This window comes from Bombyx mori, chromosome 15 (assembly GCF_030269925.1).
Source record: "Bombyx mori chromosome 15, ASM3026992v2".
Lineage (NCBI taxonomy): Eukaryota > Metazoa > Arthropoda > Insecta > Lepidoptera > Bombycidae > Bombyx > Bombyx mori.
In genome coordinates, this window is record NC_085121.1 from 8,370,890 (window position 1) to 8,389,330 (window position 18,441).

At 36.8% G+C, this 18,441-nt stretch overlaps 2 protein-coding genes across 2 annotated transcripts in view; one reads left to right on the plus strand and one right to left on the minus strand.

Moving 5' to 3' along the window:
* serpin-2 (serine protease inhibitor 2) overlaps nt 1–18,441 on the plus strand; it is a 95,974-nt gene that overhangs the window by 56,856 nt on the left and 20,677 nt on the right. The window lies entirely within an intron of this gene.
* Nucleotides 9,639–16,837, minus strand: DnaJ-7 (DnaJ (Hsp40) homolog 7). The gene is given in 2 exon segments (NM_001163912.1): nt 9,639–10,024; nt 16,128–16,837. Coding segments are annotated over 2 exon segments (609 nt in total). The 5' UTR covers nt 16,711–16,837; the 3' UTR covers nt 9,639–9,998.

Below are 18,441 nucleotides of genomic sequence, written 5' to 3' on the forward strand. Positions count from 1 at the left end.
AGGGGTGATGCACTGCGGGTTTGTAGTTGGCAGGCTTGCTTTTTTGAATTTGGTGGGATCGCTTCATTCTTCTTTCTTCCACCTTCATCCTTTCTTTCATCTTCTTCTTCTTCTCTTCTTTTCTTTCTTCCATCTTCGGGGCGGCTGCTTCACTCCTCCTTTTTTTATATATATGTATATAAATTTTTTTTTGGAGGAGAGCATCCAAGTCAGCACAGCCTTACTTCACACGTCCGTCACTCACACTGGTACCCCGGGAAGTCGATCTCGGTGCGACTCAGATTTAGTAAAATAAAATATGCGGTTTATATTCATTTCTGGCAAGTTATTTCTGTATCTTATTATCGTGATAACAGGTATCGAATGGGATGAAACTCCGGAGCTGGAACTCGTCTTAAATAGGCCGTACATATTCTTTGTTAGATGGCACAATATAACATTGATGAACGGTCATTTTGTCTTGTAAATCATCACTGAAAATAGTTATATGTAGTTCGTAAAAATGTTTAATTTGTATTACTGTAGTCCATGCAATTTGTGAAGTAGCATCGATAATATAGTACTGTTATTTTTAATCAAGTTTGTTTGTTTTACAGTTTTATGAAGCTATTGTTATAACCAGATCGCTCGTAAGACTATCTGCTCTTTGGAAGCTTAAAAATTCCACCTGGTGTGAAGTGGTTACTGGAGCCCATAGACATCTATAACTTAAATGCGCCACCCACTTTGAGATATAAGTTCTAAGGTCTCTATACTTACAACGGCTGCCCCACCCTTCAAACCGAAACGCATTACTGCTTCACGGCAGAAATAGGCGGGGTGGTGGTACCTACCCGTGCGGACTCATAAGAGGTCCTACCACAAGTAAATTCACCCTTCACCATTCCTACCACCAGTATGTTCGAAAGTTTACGAGCTTACGGAGCTTTACTCATTCTGGAGACTTCTCAAAGTTTGTTGTCACAGAGTTGCCAAACGTACTTTTTTCCAGGACATTATCTGTTTTGGTATGTCCTGGATAAATTTTAAGTGGCGATTGGCGATTGATCAGGAACACAGTTTGTTATGTAAACAAAATTGTTCGTAGTCATAACATGCTTCTGCACCCGCAATCTCTGTTGCTTTTTACTTTTTAAGTTCAGTCGCGAATAAACGCTCCGATTAACCAGTTGTGTTATTTAATTATCTCACTTCCGACAACGCCCTGAACCATTATTGACCACTACTAAAATAACTCCTAAAGTGGTGACCCCGTGAGTGAACACATTGAATTTTTTTAACTAAGCTTTTCATAAAATGAACCCTCAAACGCCATGTGATGGTGACGCGAGAGCAGAGACCAGAGGCGATGGCAGTGAGAGAATACTGGAAAGCATCAGCGTTTCGTCACGGATACCGGAGTTCTGGGCACACCAAACGCGACTCTGGTTTGTTTAGTTCGAGGCTGCCGTAGAAAGTCAACGGCTGTCAGATACGGCCAAGCAAAATCTGGTGGTTACGAAGCTCTCTAAAAGCGCTATCGAACAAGTAAGTGATTTATTACTTGCGCCTCCGGAAACGAAGAAACATGAAACCTTGAAGGAGAGGTTACTTCGAGTGTTTGAAAAGTCGGACACTAGGAAACTCCAAAAGCTTATTGGAGAGGTGGAACTGGGAGATCAGCGACCGTCACAACTGCGGCAGATGATGCGTGGTTTGGCGAGAGGAAAAATACTCGATGACACGTTGAAGCTCAAATTCAAATTCAAATTCAAAATCATTTATTTCAAATTAGATGTCAGTATAACACACTTGTTGAATGTCAAAATATAAATAACCATGTTAACTCTACCACCGGTTCCAAAAAAAGAGTCCTGAGAAGAACCGGCGAAACAAACTCAGCGGGCTTTTTTTTTTGGTTTTTCTCAAATATTTTCTTTTTTTTTAAATAAGTAAAAATATTTGCAATAAACGAAAAAACAAGTCAAAAAATACAATTACTAAATAATAATAATAATGAAAAATGAAATGGCCAGGAGCGAACGCCTCATTCCCATGTAGTGCCATCTAGTAGATAATCCTTAACTTTATAATATGCCTTGTTGCACAAACGTTCCTTGACAGTTTTCTTAAATCTATGAACAGGTAGTAATTGAACGTTTTGTGGGATCTTGTTGAAAAGTTGTACACCCAGCCCAGCAAAAGAGTTGCTTATTTTCTTAATTCGAGCCGCCGGCAACGCAAGCCTATGTTTGTTCCTAGTGTTCACATTATGCAAATCGCCGACTCTGGGGAATTCTCCAATGTTTTTACGCACGTACAATAAATTTTCAAAAATGTATTGGGACGCTAAAGTTAGAATTTTGATTTCCTTAAACTTGTCCCTCAAGGATATTTTTATAAATAGCACGAATAACCCTCTTCTGCAGGATGAAAATCGTTTCGACATCGGCAGCATTGCCCCATAGCAAAATGCCATAGGACTATGAAAATACTATGAAAATCATTAGTATACGTTCGTATTTTTTTTACCGCAAACGCTGCAGAACTAAGTCTACTCGCTAACTTGCATATATGAGGACCCCACTGCAGCTTGGAATCAATTGTTATACCAAGAAAAACTGTCGAATCCACAAGCTCCAGTGTCTCTCCACTTACAGTAATATTAGTGTCTACTTGCCTAACATTAGGTGTGGTAAATTTTATATATTTTGTTTTTTTGTTATTTAATAACAGATTATTAACACTAAACCAATGTGCCACACGTGAGATAGCATCATTCACATCGTCATAATCTTCCAATTGTCGTTTAATTTGAACAATAAGGATGTATCGTCAGCGAATAATACGACCTCGTGACGGGTTTCAATAAACTTTGGTAAATCATTGATATACACAAGAAATAGGAAGGGACCCAATATGGAACCCTGAGGAACACCCATATTAAGTAAGACACCGGAAGATCTCTTTCCTTTAACGTCTACCTTTTGGATTCTTCGGGATAAATAAGATTTAATAAGTTCTAATGAAACGCCCCTAATACCATAATGGTGTAATTTCCTCAACAATGTATTATGCTCAACATAATCAAAAGCTTTAGATAAGTCGCAGAATATCCCAAGGGCATTATGCGATTCCTCCCAAGCCTGAAAAATATTTTTAATAAGATCTACACCTGCATCAATAGTTGAACGACCTCTAGTGAATCCATATTGTTTGTTATGAAGCAAGTTATTGGAATTGAAATGGTACAAAAGTTGTTCCAAAATATTTTTTTCAAAAATTTTACTCATTGCAGGTTGTACTGAAATGGGCCTAAAGTTAGAGGGGTCAAAAGTGCTACCAGATTTAAACAAAGGTATTATTTTACTATATTTCATTAGATCAGGATACACACCACAATCAATACAGTCATTAAATATTGTAGCAAGGTACGATTATATCAATAATGTATTATATAACCTTAATTGAAATTCCCCATAAACCACCAGTTTTCTTAATATTAATGAGCTTGAAATTATCAATTATGTCCTTTATATTAATATTTGTGAACTTAAAGTTCGAGAAATCTCAGGCCCTGCTGTTTCACAGGGCTGGAAGAGAGCCGCCGCCCGGGGCCCACCTGGTGATTGGAGGCGTCCGCGTCGAGGTTGGGGTAACCGGGTTGCGGTACCTCGGCCTCGAATTGGACGGTCGTTGGAACTTTCGCGCTCACTTCGAGAAGTTAGACCCTCGGCTGATGGCGACGGCTGGCTCGTTGAGCCGGCTCTTGCCAAACGTCGGGGGGCCCGACGCAGTAGTACGTCGTCTCTACGTGGGGGTGTTGGGGTTCATGGCACTATATGGGGCCCCCGTGTGGTGCCGCGCCCTGACTCGCAGGAACATCGCGACCCTGCGACGCCCGCAGCGTGCAATCGCGGTCAGGGCGATCCGTGGATACCGCATCGTCTACTTCGAGGCGGCGTGCGTTCTCGCTGGGACGCCTTCCTGGGACCTAGAGGCGGAGGCGCTCACCGCCGATTATGCGTGGCGATGTGACCTTCGCGACAGGGGGGAACCACGTCCCGGAGAAGGGGCGATTAGATCGCGGAGGCTCCAATCTCGGCGGTCTGTGCTGGAGGCGTGGTCTCGCCGCTTGACGAACCGGTCGGCCGGTCTCCGAACCGTCGAGGCGGTGCGCCCGATCGTCGCGGAATGGGCGAACCGTGACCAAGGGCGTCTCAGCTTCCGGTTGACGCAGATGCTTACCGGCCATGGGTGTTTTGGCCGGTACCTGCATCGCATCGCCCGGAGGGAACCGACGATGGAGTGTCACCACTGTGACTGTGACGAGGACACGGTCGAGAATACGCTCGCACATTGCCCCGCATGGCTGGAGCAACGTCGTGTCCTTGTCTCGCAAATAGGATCGGAATTGTCGCTGCCGACCGTCGTGGCCACGATGCTCGGCAGCGATGAGTCCTGGAAGGCGATCCTCGACTTCTGCGAGTACACCATCTCGCAGAAGGAGGCGGCGGAACGAGAGAGGGAGGAACGAGAACGGTTGGCGGTGTATCGCGTCCCGACCCGGCAGGCTGGTTCTGGTCCAGCGGGGTATTCCGGGACACCAGCGGCACCGTCTAGGCGGCCTGACGGGCTGCCGTACCGAGACGGCCAATGCTTCAGAGCCTTCGATTCGCCTCGAAGGCTCCGTCGGCTGGGCGTCCTTGGGGTGAGCCGCGCTGTCTGGTTGTAGTGTTGACCGCGGTAACCCCCCTACCTCATCCGGGTTCTGACCTCGGAGGGGATCGGACATCGGATGTAAGAGTGCATGGGAGTCGTTTAGTGGGTGGGCCCTAAAATCCTTGGGCCCGCGATCTGCTCTCAACACCTGCAGATCGTTGAGTCTCACATACCCCGCGCGCCCCTTATGCGCGGTCACCTCGTAGGAAGTTCGGCCCCCGGCCCGAAAAAAAAGGGGCAAGAAGATGAATTTAAGGTTGAGAGTGAAAATATTAACTCAAATTTTTATTTTTGTTATATTGATGATATTATCGTGGCTAGCAAAACAGTGAAAATGCATAAGCGACATTTAAAAGCTATTTTCGAGCGGTTAAATAAATACGGTATTACGATTAACATATCGAAATGTAGCTTTGGAAAATCACAATTGGAGTTCTTGGGATACGAAATTACTCCCGAAGGTATAAGCCCTTTGCCAGATAAAGTCCAAGCTATTATAAAATTCCCAAAACCGAAGACTATAGATCAGTTAAGACTATTCTTGGGAATGATAAATTTTATAGGTCTAGTTTACCAAAAGCTGCAGAATATCAATCGGTTTTAAATAAATATTTGCGAAAAAGAAGGAAAAATCGCTGGTTCAGTGGACTGACTAAGCGGATGTCACGTTCGTGAGATGTAAAGCGAGCCTTCAAAACGCAACGAGGTTAAGTTACCCACTTGTAAATACAGAGCTAGCGATTATGACCGTCGCGTCGAATGACTGTATTGGCGGCGTATTACAAATAAAACTAGGTACACAATGGAGCCCTTTAGGTTATTTTTCTAAGAAGCTCAGCGATGTTCAATTAAAATACAGTACTTATGATAGGGAGCTTTTAGGCATTTACTTATCGGTGCAACATTTCAGACACATGATAGAAGGTAGACCTTTTGTAATTTACACCGACCATAAACCGTTAATATACGCGTTTTCGAAATAACCTAGTGACAAGGAGACGCCTAGACGTATCAGGCAACTCACGTATATTAGTGAATTTACGACTAACATTCAGTACATTAATGGAAACGATAATATTGTAGCCGATGCTTTATCACGTGTAGAGATCATAGTGTGCCCGACGACGCTTGATTTCGTGGAACTCGCCGCGGCACAGCAAGCTGACACCGAGTTGACGACATTGCTAGCCAAAACAAACAAGCGATTAAAATTTAAACAAATTATTTCGCCCGATTGTCGTGATTAAATTTGTTGTGAAGTCTCAACTAATGTTATTAGGCCGTATGTACCTGAGAGTTTTAGGAAAAGAGTATTTCACGGAATTCACGATCTAGCTCAACCTGGCATTCGCACAACTAGGAATTTAGTTTCAGCAAAGTATTTCTGGCCAGGTATGAATGCAGACGTAAAAAAATGCGCTAAAACCTGCACACAATGCCAAAAGTCAAAAGTAGTGCGACATACTGTATCAGATTTAGGAAGGTTTGAGGCTAGTGACAGATTTGAGCATATTCATGTAGATTTAGTAGGCCCATTGCCTATTCTGGTGTTTGTGCCGCAGAACTGACTTTCGGAAAAACCCTAACTTCGGAAAAACCTGGAGTTTTTACGGAGGCTCTAATATTGCAATCAGCGATTCAAGCGAATATGTAGCCAATGTTAGAGACGCGATTAAGAAGCTCACACCAAGATCATCACAACAACGTGATTCACGTAACATCTTTGTTCACGCGGATTTGCGTACATATTCTCACGTTTTTGTACGTGTTGATTTGGTGAGAAAAGCTTTACAGCCTCCGTATGAGGGCCCGTACAAAGGGATTGAAAGAAAAGACAAGTATTTTTTGATAAAAATGGCTGATAAAAACGTTAATGTATCGATTGATAGATTGAAGCCAGCCTACGTGCTTAATGAAGGTGCCATTCCACAAAACCAGGAAAAAGATTGTACAACATCCACTAACCCCAATGCTAACAATAATTGAAGGGATGATAGTACTAACAGTAAATAATTACTGTTAGGCTTATAAAAGCCTAACACGTTTACACGTAGTGGTAGACTTGTTAAACGTACAATTAAATTTCAGTAAGTTTTGTAATAATAGTTAAAACATCATACAGGTTCGATTCCTGAAATGTTATAAAAAAATATGGAGTCAGATCAGATTTACTGGTGGTAGGACCTCTTATGAGTCCGCACGGATAGGTACCACCACCCCGCCTATTTCTGCCGTGAAGCAGTAATGCGTTTCGGTTTGAAGGGTGGGGCAACCATTATAACTACTTGAGATCTTAGAACTTATATCTCAAGGTGGGTGGCGCATTTACGTTCTAGATGTCTATGGGCTCCAGTAACCACTTAACACCAGGTGGGCTGTGAGCTCGTCCATTCATCAAAGCAATATAAAAAAAAAACATTTTAATGTGTTTTATTTTTATGTTATTTTTTGTAATTATACGTAAGTTGATATGATAACTTGTTATATTTGTTTTTTTTGTAAGCTTTTATTTTTTTTTAGGGGGCTACTGTAGGGACACAGTTTGTTATGTAAACAAAATTGTTCGTAGTCATAACATGCGGCTGCGCCCGTAAGCTCTGTTGCTTTTTACTTTTTAAGTTTAGTCGCGAATAAGCTCTCCGATTAACCAGTTGTGTTATTTAATTATCTCACTTCCGACAACGCCCTGAACCATTATTGACCACTACTAAAATAACTCCTAAAAATTTAAACTGTATTTTTATGATTACTATTTAACTCGAACACAAAACATCATCAATATAAAACAAGAAATTGTTGAACACGTTTTACTTGCCCATTACTTAGTACCTGTTGTTCATTTTACCATAAAATAATCATCCATTTTTCGATTTTATTTCACCTAATAAACCGTTAGACAAAAATTTATATTGCTATCAGTTTAGTTTCATTGACCCTGTTTTCAGTTTACAATGAACTACTGTTTTTATAGTGTGTCCTGGTTTTAAACTAAAATGATAAGTATTCTACGAAATTCAGAGTTTTAAAATTTCAATATGGCAATATGGATCCATTATGGTTGCGATTTGGACACGGCAGAACACATTCTCGTCGTCTGCCCCACATGGGAGGGGTGGCGCCGTGACCTCGTCGCAAAAATAGGAAACAACTTTCGCTGCCGAGTGTTGTGGCATCGATGCTCGGCCGCGACGAGTCGTGGAAGGCGATGCTTGACTTCTGCGAATGCACCAGCTCACATGTCGGAGGGGGACCTAAGAAGAGGACATGCAAGCTGCTCTGCACGCTTTTTACGCAAGAGCATCCGGGTGATGGAAGGCCAGCTATCCTCGACCCACGCTGGTCCTGACCCAGCTGGGTATTCCGTAGGAAAACCCACTCTAACCGGTGCCATACAGGCGGGCTTCGGATAGCCTGCAGACTGAAAGGTCGTGGCGCCGACGACCGCCGGTCCGGCGTCCCGAGAGAGAGAGTGACGTGAGAGATGTGCTCCGCACCAAACAATTCATTTTCCCCGTTTGTCATATCATGACTCCGACATGGCCCGCCTTCCATCTCCAGTAGAGGGTGCCATTCCAGCGGTTTATGCCACCAGAAAAAAAAAAAACCAATATGGATAGCATAGTTGACGTTTCGCATTTTACCAGTTTTGCATGTAGCACTCTCATGGAGTGAGTACCTAGTCCGCCTACCATTTCATCCAATGACGGAATTACTCTTTGTCGAGTATATCATTTTCAGGATTGAATCATACACGACTCTGATTGGTGATCTCTCGAAACGACATCAACCTAATCAAATTTAATGCAAGGAAATCGAATTTTGTTTATTTCAATATTATACATCATCATTGCCTGAAATGCTGTTCTAACACAGTAATTATTCCAGAAGCGGTAAAACCAAAGCATCTACTAAACCAACAACGAAATAGGCGTACACTGAAGAACTAAATTTCAAATTGTCATTTCTAGTTTAGGTACATTAGAAGCAGATGGCGTGGCATAGCTTGTGTACGTAATGTTTTGTGAACAATATTTAGATAGAAAACATAAACGAAATAATTTTTCTTCAAGCGTACTTTATTGCATTATATTTTACAACACGGCACGATACATTATAAAGGGGACATATAACTATAACTGTATTTTTTTAAAGTACCTAAGTTCACTTTTAAGTTCTAGTTAAGTATTTAACAGAGGTTACAATAATAATTATGATTATATTGAACTACTACTTTAAATGAGTAATAAAAAAACATTTTATAACAAGTTTCATATCATTCAAAACTTTTAACAGAAATTACACGAGTAATTAATGGAATTATATGTAATATAACCTAATTTCTGAATTCAAAAATATGCAATGGGAATGCTCAAAGTAAGAAATTTATTAGAGTATACTTTTAATTCAGTTTTAATATATTATAATTCACAGTAGGTATACATATTATTAATTTACTACGAAATAATTAAATTGAATGTAAATCTTGTTGTTAATCACATAATATGGCAAACTTGTTTTATTGATTCATAAATACAATAAGCTACGTGTAAAAATAATGTAGTTTTAAATAGACTAGAACACTTAGTGATGATAGTAGAAAAAATCTGTCTTAGACACTGGCGTTTGCATTTTCAACGCAAATTATTTGCGTACTCAATATTTAATTTCTACACAAGATAAAAAAAAACAGAAATCTATAAAATAAATGCATGTATCTTATATATATTTTTTAAATTGGGTGTTTTTCTAAGTTTCTCCCAATGATTGAACCGTTTCTCTCAATGATTCCTTCCTTAAAGTTGCATTTCATTAAATCAAGGCTATATTATAAAATACCTCAGAGCAGAACTTAATTTTAATAAAATTAGACCTATGGACATTATTGTCTGATAAATTAACAGTTATATTTAACGACAAAGTAACGTCAGCAGAACAATTTTTTTTAATGTGGGTGTGTATTCAATCTGAAACTGTTTGTAATAAATACTGAGGAAGAAGTAAACAGGCGGCGGTAACAGAAACTGGTTTTAGAACAAATCTAATTTGACAAGGAAATTATATAACTTTATATCTACCAAGATCCCGAATGTGATGTATGATTGGTAGTGTCGACGAGCGACTTTAATCACGTAGTTCCAAATTTAAATAAAGAACTATTAATAATTTATATACTTGTAACATATACATATATTACTATATTAAGATATACAATATAAACGAGTATGCTTATGAATATATAAGTTAAACTATGTTCCTTCCATTCCTTACATATGTTAGACTAGCTGTTTGTCAATACTTCATGTGTATTTTGGTACACTCGCTCCTGAAAATAAGAAACAAACATGTAGACAAAATATATTTTAGTGAAGCACCATATGAAATTATAATAACGGGGGAGCATCGCGAAACAAAACAAGGAATGAGGTGATAATGGAAAGAGCATTGGTAATTCAATAATAGAATATATAAGTGTATGTAGATTTATTAAATAGAAAGATATCATACGTAATTACATATCGAAATGTTACTTCAAACGGTACTTTGATAAATATTCATTGACTAGTATCATAACAGTTTAAGAAAGCGTTGTTGTCCATATATCTGATCTGCTTCTTTAGCAGATAGGTAAATGAACTGACAGAATAATGTATTAACACCCTATTTAATCTAATATAAATAATCGGATATATAATTACTATAACAATATCATGCAGACGTGAACAACGTGTAGACGTATATGTATTATATAACAACAACAAGATTTATTACATTAATATTAGGTACAGTTATTTTTCTAAGAAGCTAAGTGTTTTACAATGTGAACTACAAGTTGCTTGAATATAGAAGTGATGTATTTTAAATCTAAACACATACAATACAATTTTACAAAAGCACGAGTCAGTAAATTAAAATTCATGATAACGCTGATAATCACTGTTCTTGGTAATCTTGACACATTAACCATTATCAAGAGATAAAGTCTTCCTCGGTCCATATATCTTTATACAGTATACTTAATGTGAACAATTGTCATGTACTATCTATGTAATCATAATCTAAAATTGTAAGAGAGCAATGAAGTCGTTGCGACGCACATTCACTTTGTATTAGATTATTAATACGTTTTTTTTTTTACTTTTTTCGTTCTACGCAAGAGCACGCGAAGAAAAAAAAAACGAAGCAAAAGCTAACGTAACAAAAATATACTTTAACGATACGTTAAAATGCACATATTTAAAGATGCACGAAAAACAGAATTTAGAGTTTGACAAATGAAATAGTTACGTTAAAACTAGTTATGTTTAAATCGTTTCTTTGAGAACAGTGTGCTAAGTGCGAGTTTTTTAACGTTTTCGATAACGTAAAAGTTAGCTCATATTTGTATGGAATGGAATCGTTTGCGCTAGGGGCGCTGTACCAACTGCATAAAAAATTGGCTTAACTTTTACGCTAGCGAGAACGTTAAGAAACTCGCACTAAACACACAGGTTATGTTACAGCTTAGCATTCCGAATTTTATAGTATTTTCGTCTATCTTACAAACTTCTACATCACTAGGATGGTTATATCCAAAATTGACATCACACAACACAATCTTATTCGTTTACTCATAAGATCAATTTTGGTCGATGCCTAACTTCCACCTAATCACCATTTAACGGGACAAACCTCCTCAACAAAGTTTTATCGAATAAGTAGCACTTGTTTATTAACGAACTTCATTCATTTCATATAATAATTTGAAACGTGCCTAATATTTGATTCGTTGCAATAAAAATAATTATTACTTAGGGCTTGTTTACTTAAATAACGGAAATTTTATGACCAAGTTTAATAAATTACAATAAATTTCAATAATACAATCTATTCAAGACTAAGTAAAAGGTCAATGCTAAAACCATTGAATATCCAATCAGTTAGTTTTGAAATTGAGTTGTTGTGTGCATCATAACCATAACATTTATTCAATTATATTATGTACATCTGATACACAAGTATCTGCGCATTTAAAAATATATATTTGGAAATGAAAATCAATAAAATTATATTAAACAAATAAACGATTTTTATTGGTGTAATCAATTAAGTATAGATCTACAGTTATTTTTTCTAACTAGTCTGATTATAAATTGTACAACGGAAATAACATTCCAAACAATACCTACTCAACGGCTGGTAAAAAAACAAACCTAATAAATGGAATGTCTATTATTTAATTAGATCACAAGAAAATATGAAAAATTACAACCAAAAGTTAGATTTCATTACATCTCTTAGTTGTTAGTGTACTCGTCCAGAGAATTTGAGGATTAGTGTCAAAAAATTAATGAAACTACGTGTTATAACACTTCACATTACGCAAGTTCTTTTTTTATTGCCCTTGTAGGCAGACGATCATACGGCCCACCTGATGGTGAGTGGTTACCGTCGACCGTGTACATAAGCAATGCCAGGGGCAGAGCCAAGCCGCTGCCTACCGAAAAGTTTGTACCCATTGTGTTTGGGTATTCCTTTTGAAGTCGATTTTAATTATTTTTTCCTGATTGTCTTCGAACCATTCCCGAAAACGAAGACAGGTAGTACGTACATTTATATAAGAGACCTAACAGGATGCACAAATCGAAAAAGAAAAATCACAATTTATTTTCTTACATTTTTTGCATGGCACGAAATGTAACACAATCCAAATTAAGTCAAATCGGAGTCTTTGGTTTAGGAAGGCACATGAGCGGCGATTCCCAGCTACATATATGTATGGGGCTCTCGAATCAACAAAAAAAAAACACAGCTTTAATTACACTTACAGGTTATTTTGAATGCATAAATGTAAATGAAACATATACATATAGGTACTTGTTATATTATTTTTAAAATACATAATAAAGAATTATTAGTAAAAATTAGAAGCGTTTACGATCAGTTTTATAGCAGATGGATTTAGTTTTCAGTTTCTTTGGTTTTTTTTGGGGCCCTATGGATGGCTCATGGATTATTCCCGTTTCGGCTTCAGTTACGATTCCAATATAGGGTGTTTTGAGAGATTAGTTTCTAAGCTTCGACATTAAAATGAATGCTATGTATGGCCGTTTTCCAATTACAGCACAAGAGCGCATTATGCGGCATAATGCTCAACTAAGCTTCAGCATAATTCGGCATTGTGCGTCACTGAGTCGCATTATGCTCTGTAATTGGAAAACTACCATTAAGTAATGGTTAATTACATAATGCCGAATTATGCTGAAGTTTAGTTGAGCATTATGCCGCATAATGCGCTCTTGTGCTGTAATTGGAAAATGGCCTATATTACAAAAAAAACACACGCACAAAAAAAACCACGCGTCTATGTATTACTATCTGTATATGTATATCTTTAGGTGTAATTTTATAATCAAAGATAAACAAAATAATACTTTAAGCAACATCAAATTACCTACAGACGATACAAATGAACAAAGATAGTAAAATATTAATTTATTAACTACGTTACAAAACAGACAAAAACTAATGTTCGCGTTTAATAATAAATAAATAAAAAAGCGAAAAATTCAATCAAACAGATTGATAGCGAAATTACTGGTAGATACTGTCCTTCCAACATTTCTGGTTCCACATATCAAATATACACCTAAACGAAGAAAACCATTTCATGTTTTATAAAAAAAAAAATTGGTCAGGGTCAGAATGCTTTTGAATTATTCAACAATGAATCTATTAAAATTAATGATATTTAACTAATGTATTTTTTAAATCATCAATTGAATATTTTACTAAATTTTCAAGTATGAGATAAAACTTATTTAAATAAAAATATGTAACACCAAATCTCACAAAAAACATTTTTCTTCTTAAATCAATGGATTGATTTATACAGATTGACCTTAAAATTATTGTTAGGCAATAGGGATAATATTAATACTAAATAATGCAAATAATTACTAGGGTATACAAAGTACTAGCTTTTACACAAAAGTAACCCTGATTATTTTCAGCTTGAGAAATTTCAGTTGCACTTTTAATTTTGTATTTCTACAATTGGTCATTGAAAATGTCCATTTTGATTCAGAAGTTTATTGTCAATAAGCTTACTATGGCAGAAAGTTACAAATCAAGCAGCCATCTTATGAAAATACATAAATGACTGGTCAAAATCTCCAACTTGCAAGTTATCAGTCAACGAAGAGCCTTGGAAAGCTAGTATGAGGCTCACACTGTTAGTAATGAATAATATTAAAAAGTATGATCTGGCATAGGGCACTTCTGTTGTAGTTTGTAATGTCTGAAGGAATGCGAGTGCACCATTAGCTTATTGGATGGTCATGCCATCAATAGCTCTGACAATAGTGACAATATGTAATTTAATACTAGTATTTTATATTTCAGTACACTGCCTGATATTTTTCCCTCTGTACTTTCATGTCAAGGGTGTCTATTAATGATATACATTACTATTTGGACTACATGCACAGGGCAATGTACAATTTATATCGGCTACCATAGTATCTCACATGAGTTTAAACCGTGTAAGAAATTCTATACTTGTAGTGAACAAGTCTTGGAAATATAGCCCATTGAGTTTCATCCAGTTCAACCCACAGAAAGATACGAATGCATTGTATACATTCACCATTAGATGGACCCCTTTTGTTATGTGCAAATCTAAGAAATATTGCTGCAGGTTTCCTGACGGATTACTGCAAATGACGAGTAATTCAATTCTTGGTGTTAATATTAAGGTATTTTTAAGTATAGGAGTCACTTAAAGAGTGAGACCGGGTGGGCAATAGCGGCAACAAAAAAGGTCGAACTAGCTTCTAAAATGTTGGAAGCCCTTAATAGAGCAAAATAGTTCTTTGTGGCTAATCAGAATTATGTTTATTAGGCATAAGAACTATCTTAAAAATAAAGTTACACAAAGATTGTTAATGAAAATTAATGTTGATATTACTGATTACTTAAAATTGCTTAGGATTTTTGGTAGTATGGATATATTTACAGTAAAATAATGACTAAATGACACTTAAGAAAAAACATAAAAAAATTTAATAGTAAATTGAGAATTCCCTTATGTACTGTTTGCCATTTTTAAAAACAAATTGACTGAAATTTGCAAAAAATGTAGACGATGCAATATTTATATGTACCCCATATTTATTTCCCATAAATTACTAGTTAATTTTAGATTATGGTACTAGGTATCCTGTTAATATTTAAAATAATAAGTATAATACACAAGATTTTAATCCCATTCATACGCAAGCATGGTTTGGTTTGACTGCAAATAGAATCATTTTGTAACATATTATATGCTACAGTATTTCAGTTAAACTATCAATTTTTATAAGTATTACAAAGAGGGAGCTGGAAATACTAAAAATATTTAACAAAAACTTGATTTAATCATTTAAAACAATGCTTAAAAAAATGTAGATTGGATTTTAAGAATAGGTGAAATTAACAATTGAACATTCAATATTAAATCTACAATAATCCTGATTTTACTGTCTGTATCAAAATTATAACAGACTAACCGACTTAATTAAAGAGTTTTTTATTTTTACACACATCAATATTGTCAATATTGCTATTTTTGTATCCAACAACAACAAGAGCATAGATTACTTTTTCCATTTAAATAGTTTAAATTACACCTATTTTTGCTGTTCTGTGATTTCAATTTTGGATACATTCCTCAACATTATTTTCTTTGAAGATGAAACCACACAAATTATACAGCATCATTATATAGAATAGAGTTTCATGTCAAACAGGCTCACAAATTGATACCAGAAGTTTGATTATTATTTGTCATTGCCTTTTTACTGAAATTTTTACACTGGTATAGTTTTGTTACAGACAGTAATGCTGATCTTATGTACTGACTTATTATAATTGATATTCCCAAATACTATTTAAAGGTTTTTGTGATGCTATTTTAGGCCATAAATTAATACTGATTAATTAAATTATAAAGCTGTCACCATTGTTTCTGAAACCATGAATATGATAATTTACTTGTTTAGTCGTGTTACAAAATGTATTTTAATTTTCTTATAGTGTTTTGAAAAAGAAAGCACTCAATAGTTATTTGAACACACATTCAGAGATTTGAGTGTGTGAATAACAAAATTGCATTCTTTACATGTTACTTAATAGTGACTTAACAGAACTGTGTTTGAGCAGACACTAACATCAGTTGTATTAATAAGCCTTCTGATCATTTTGGTGTAGTTTAACGGTTCTGGTTAGTTGTTTCCTCAAAAATGTGACAAAAATATATTTTTAAATAAATATATACAAAAACGTGATGTGATGTAAGGGCTGCAATTATTCTGCAACAAATTCCATTGTTCTCATAGAAGTTTACATTTTTAAATTATATAACAACAAATTTACCCTTCAGTTTGAAATTCCATAATTGACCCCACCTGTGTTCAAGCCGGTGTTCTCAGAAGCACCAGAAGACGATGGCGCCGGCATGGCAATTGGTGGAGCTTGTTCACCAGTGGGACGTCCTTCTACGCTAGGCTGCGACGTTACTGGTTGAACACCATCTGAGTCATCACGCTCCAAAGTGTGGTAGTCACCAGATTCTTCTGGTGGACGTGGTTTACATTTTCCACAGCAGCAGTTACAACAACAGCATAGACAAAAGCAGCAGCAGCAACCGGTTATGATAGTGCAAAATGCACATAATACTTTGCACCAGGTACTCGTTACCACGAAATATGCATTGACGTTTTCTTCTCCAAATTGTTCTGCAATATAAAGTCCGAGCGAACCGTAATTGTCGTAAATATTTCTTTTTGTAGCGTCACTCAATATAGTGTGGGCACGATTGACTTCCTTAAATTTTTCCGAAGCTTCAGGGCTGTTGTGATTTTTATCAGGATGATATTTCAAAGCTAATTTTCGATAACTTTTCTTTACATCTTCTGCCGTAGCAGTTTTCGGAACTTGGAGTATTTCATAAAGACTATCTCCAGCAGTTGACAGCTTCCTTTTATCCATCTTGGCAGCTCGATTCTCAACTTTCCACAATAGTAATGAACACAATTTAAAGTTTAAAACGTGAAATCGTATCTATTTTCAATAATTAGTTTGCCTTTGGAGTAATATATTCCATATTTCCTTAATCCACCATCATAGCATGTAGGTACATGAAATGAAGAAAACTAGGGACGTACGCAATCGATTTGTGTAAGTAGTGAGTGATTCGTTCTGATATATACTGCTTCCTGATTCCTTTAGTGACTGAAGTATATTAAGTGTATAATCTATGACTGAAGTAGGTAAAAGGCTAATTACACTTGGCTAAATTTAGTCGACTGAATTCAGAAGCTTAGAAGCAAGGTCTGATTACACTTTTCTTAATTTAGTTACTGAATCAATTGCCAGTTTAAACGCGACGAAGTTGGACGTGTCGTATGTGTAAGAGGATGGCCCCAGTATTGTCTATACAACAAAAAATTGGTCTTGGCGTAGCCCTCGCTATCGGCTCTACTGAAAAAAAAAAGAAGAATATGGGTGAAGAAATATTTATTGCTGCATGGAAAGTTAGCAAATATGAACATTATGAGTGATTTAGAACCAGCAGACCAGATTAGTAAGCCTTGTGACACCGTTCATTCAGAAGCAGGATACTGCGTTAATCTATTATATATCTATTATATAACTATTGCATATGTAATCCCACGATAGTATAAGTCCAAAAGAAAGATTGGTTGTAACATTAAGATTTCTTGCAACAGGAAATTCGTATCAAGATTTAAAATTTAGTTCTTTAAGATCCCAACCCCTGCTGACAAAAACTATATCTAAAACATGTCGGGCTATTTATAAATGTCTGGCACATTAAATAAAGGTGACTGAAATAAATACTTTTTATTCGGAAGTAAAAAACAAGTAAAACATCCTTACGCACGGAGATCTATGGGGACGACTGAAATCATTAAGCGCTTCTCTAATGCGTTTCTAATTAGGCTTCTAAATGATTTAGTCAGTCAGAAACCATCCTTGCTACTGAATTTAGTATGCTAGCTTACTGAATGCTATTACACTTCACTGAATTCAGTAGCTTTTTTTATGATTGAAAGATTACTGGTGGCCCGGAGGCCTTTCCAGCTTCACCAGGACAGGTGGGCGAGCAAAGGCTCAGCCAGGAGGGGTGGGATTTGGTAACAACTGCCCGAGCGTCTCCGAAGGAGACCTAACAACTTAAGAGCAATTGCTTCGCGAATGAATCTACTACCGGATCGGAATCGCGACCCACTGAGAAGATCCGGCGAGAAACTCAGCGGGCTGATGCATGGGTTAGGTAGCACGTCGACCTCTTTGTCGAGTTCGACGAGTACGGTTACCGGGGACCGAATTTAGTAGCGACTGAATTCAGTCGACTAAATATAGCCAAGTGTAATATGCCTTTAAGTTGTTCACCTCAATAAGAGACATAGCTTTCGTACCTACAGCAGTAGCTTCTGTTCAGTGGTCTCGAACCTACCGATTTTTCGATATTTCTACCGATATGGGCTCTACCGAAATACCGAAATATAACGATTTTTCTACGATTTCAAAGTATACATGGAAATTCTTCCGATTTTTCTACCGATTTGACACTTTTAAACATTATTAATCTAAAAAAGGGTGCGTGTACTTATGTACGCGCGTAAGAAGTTATACTTTATTTTTATTAAATTTATTTCTTTTTTTTTATTTCAATTTTAATCAATTTGAAAAATAGCT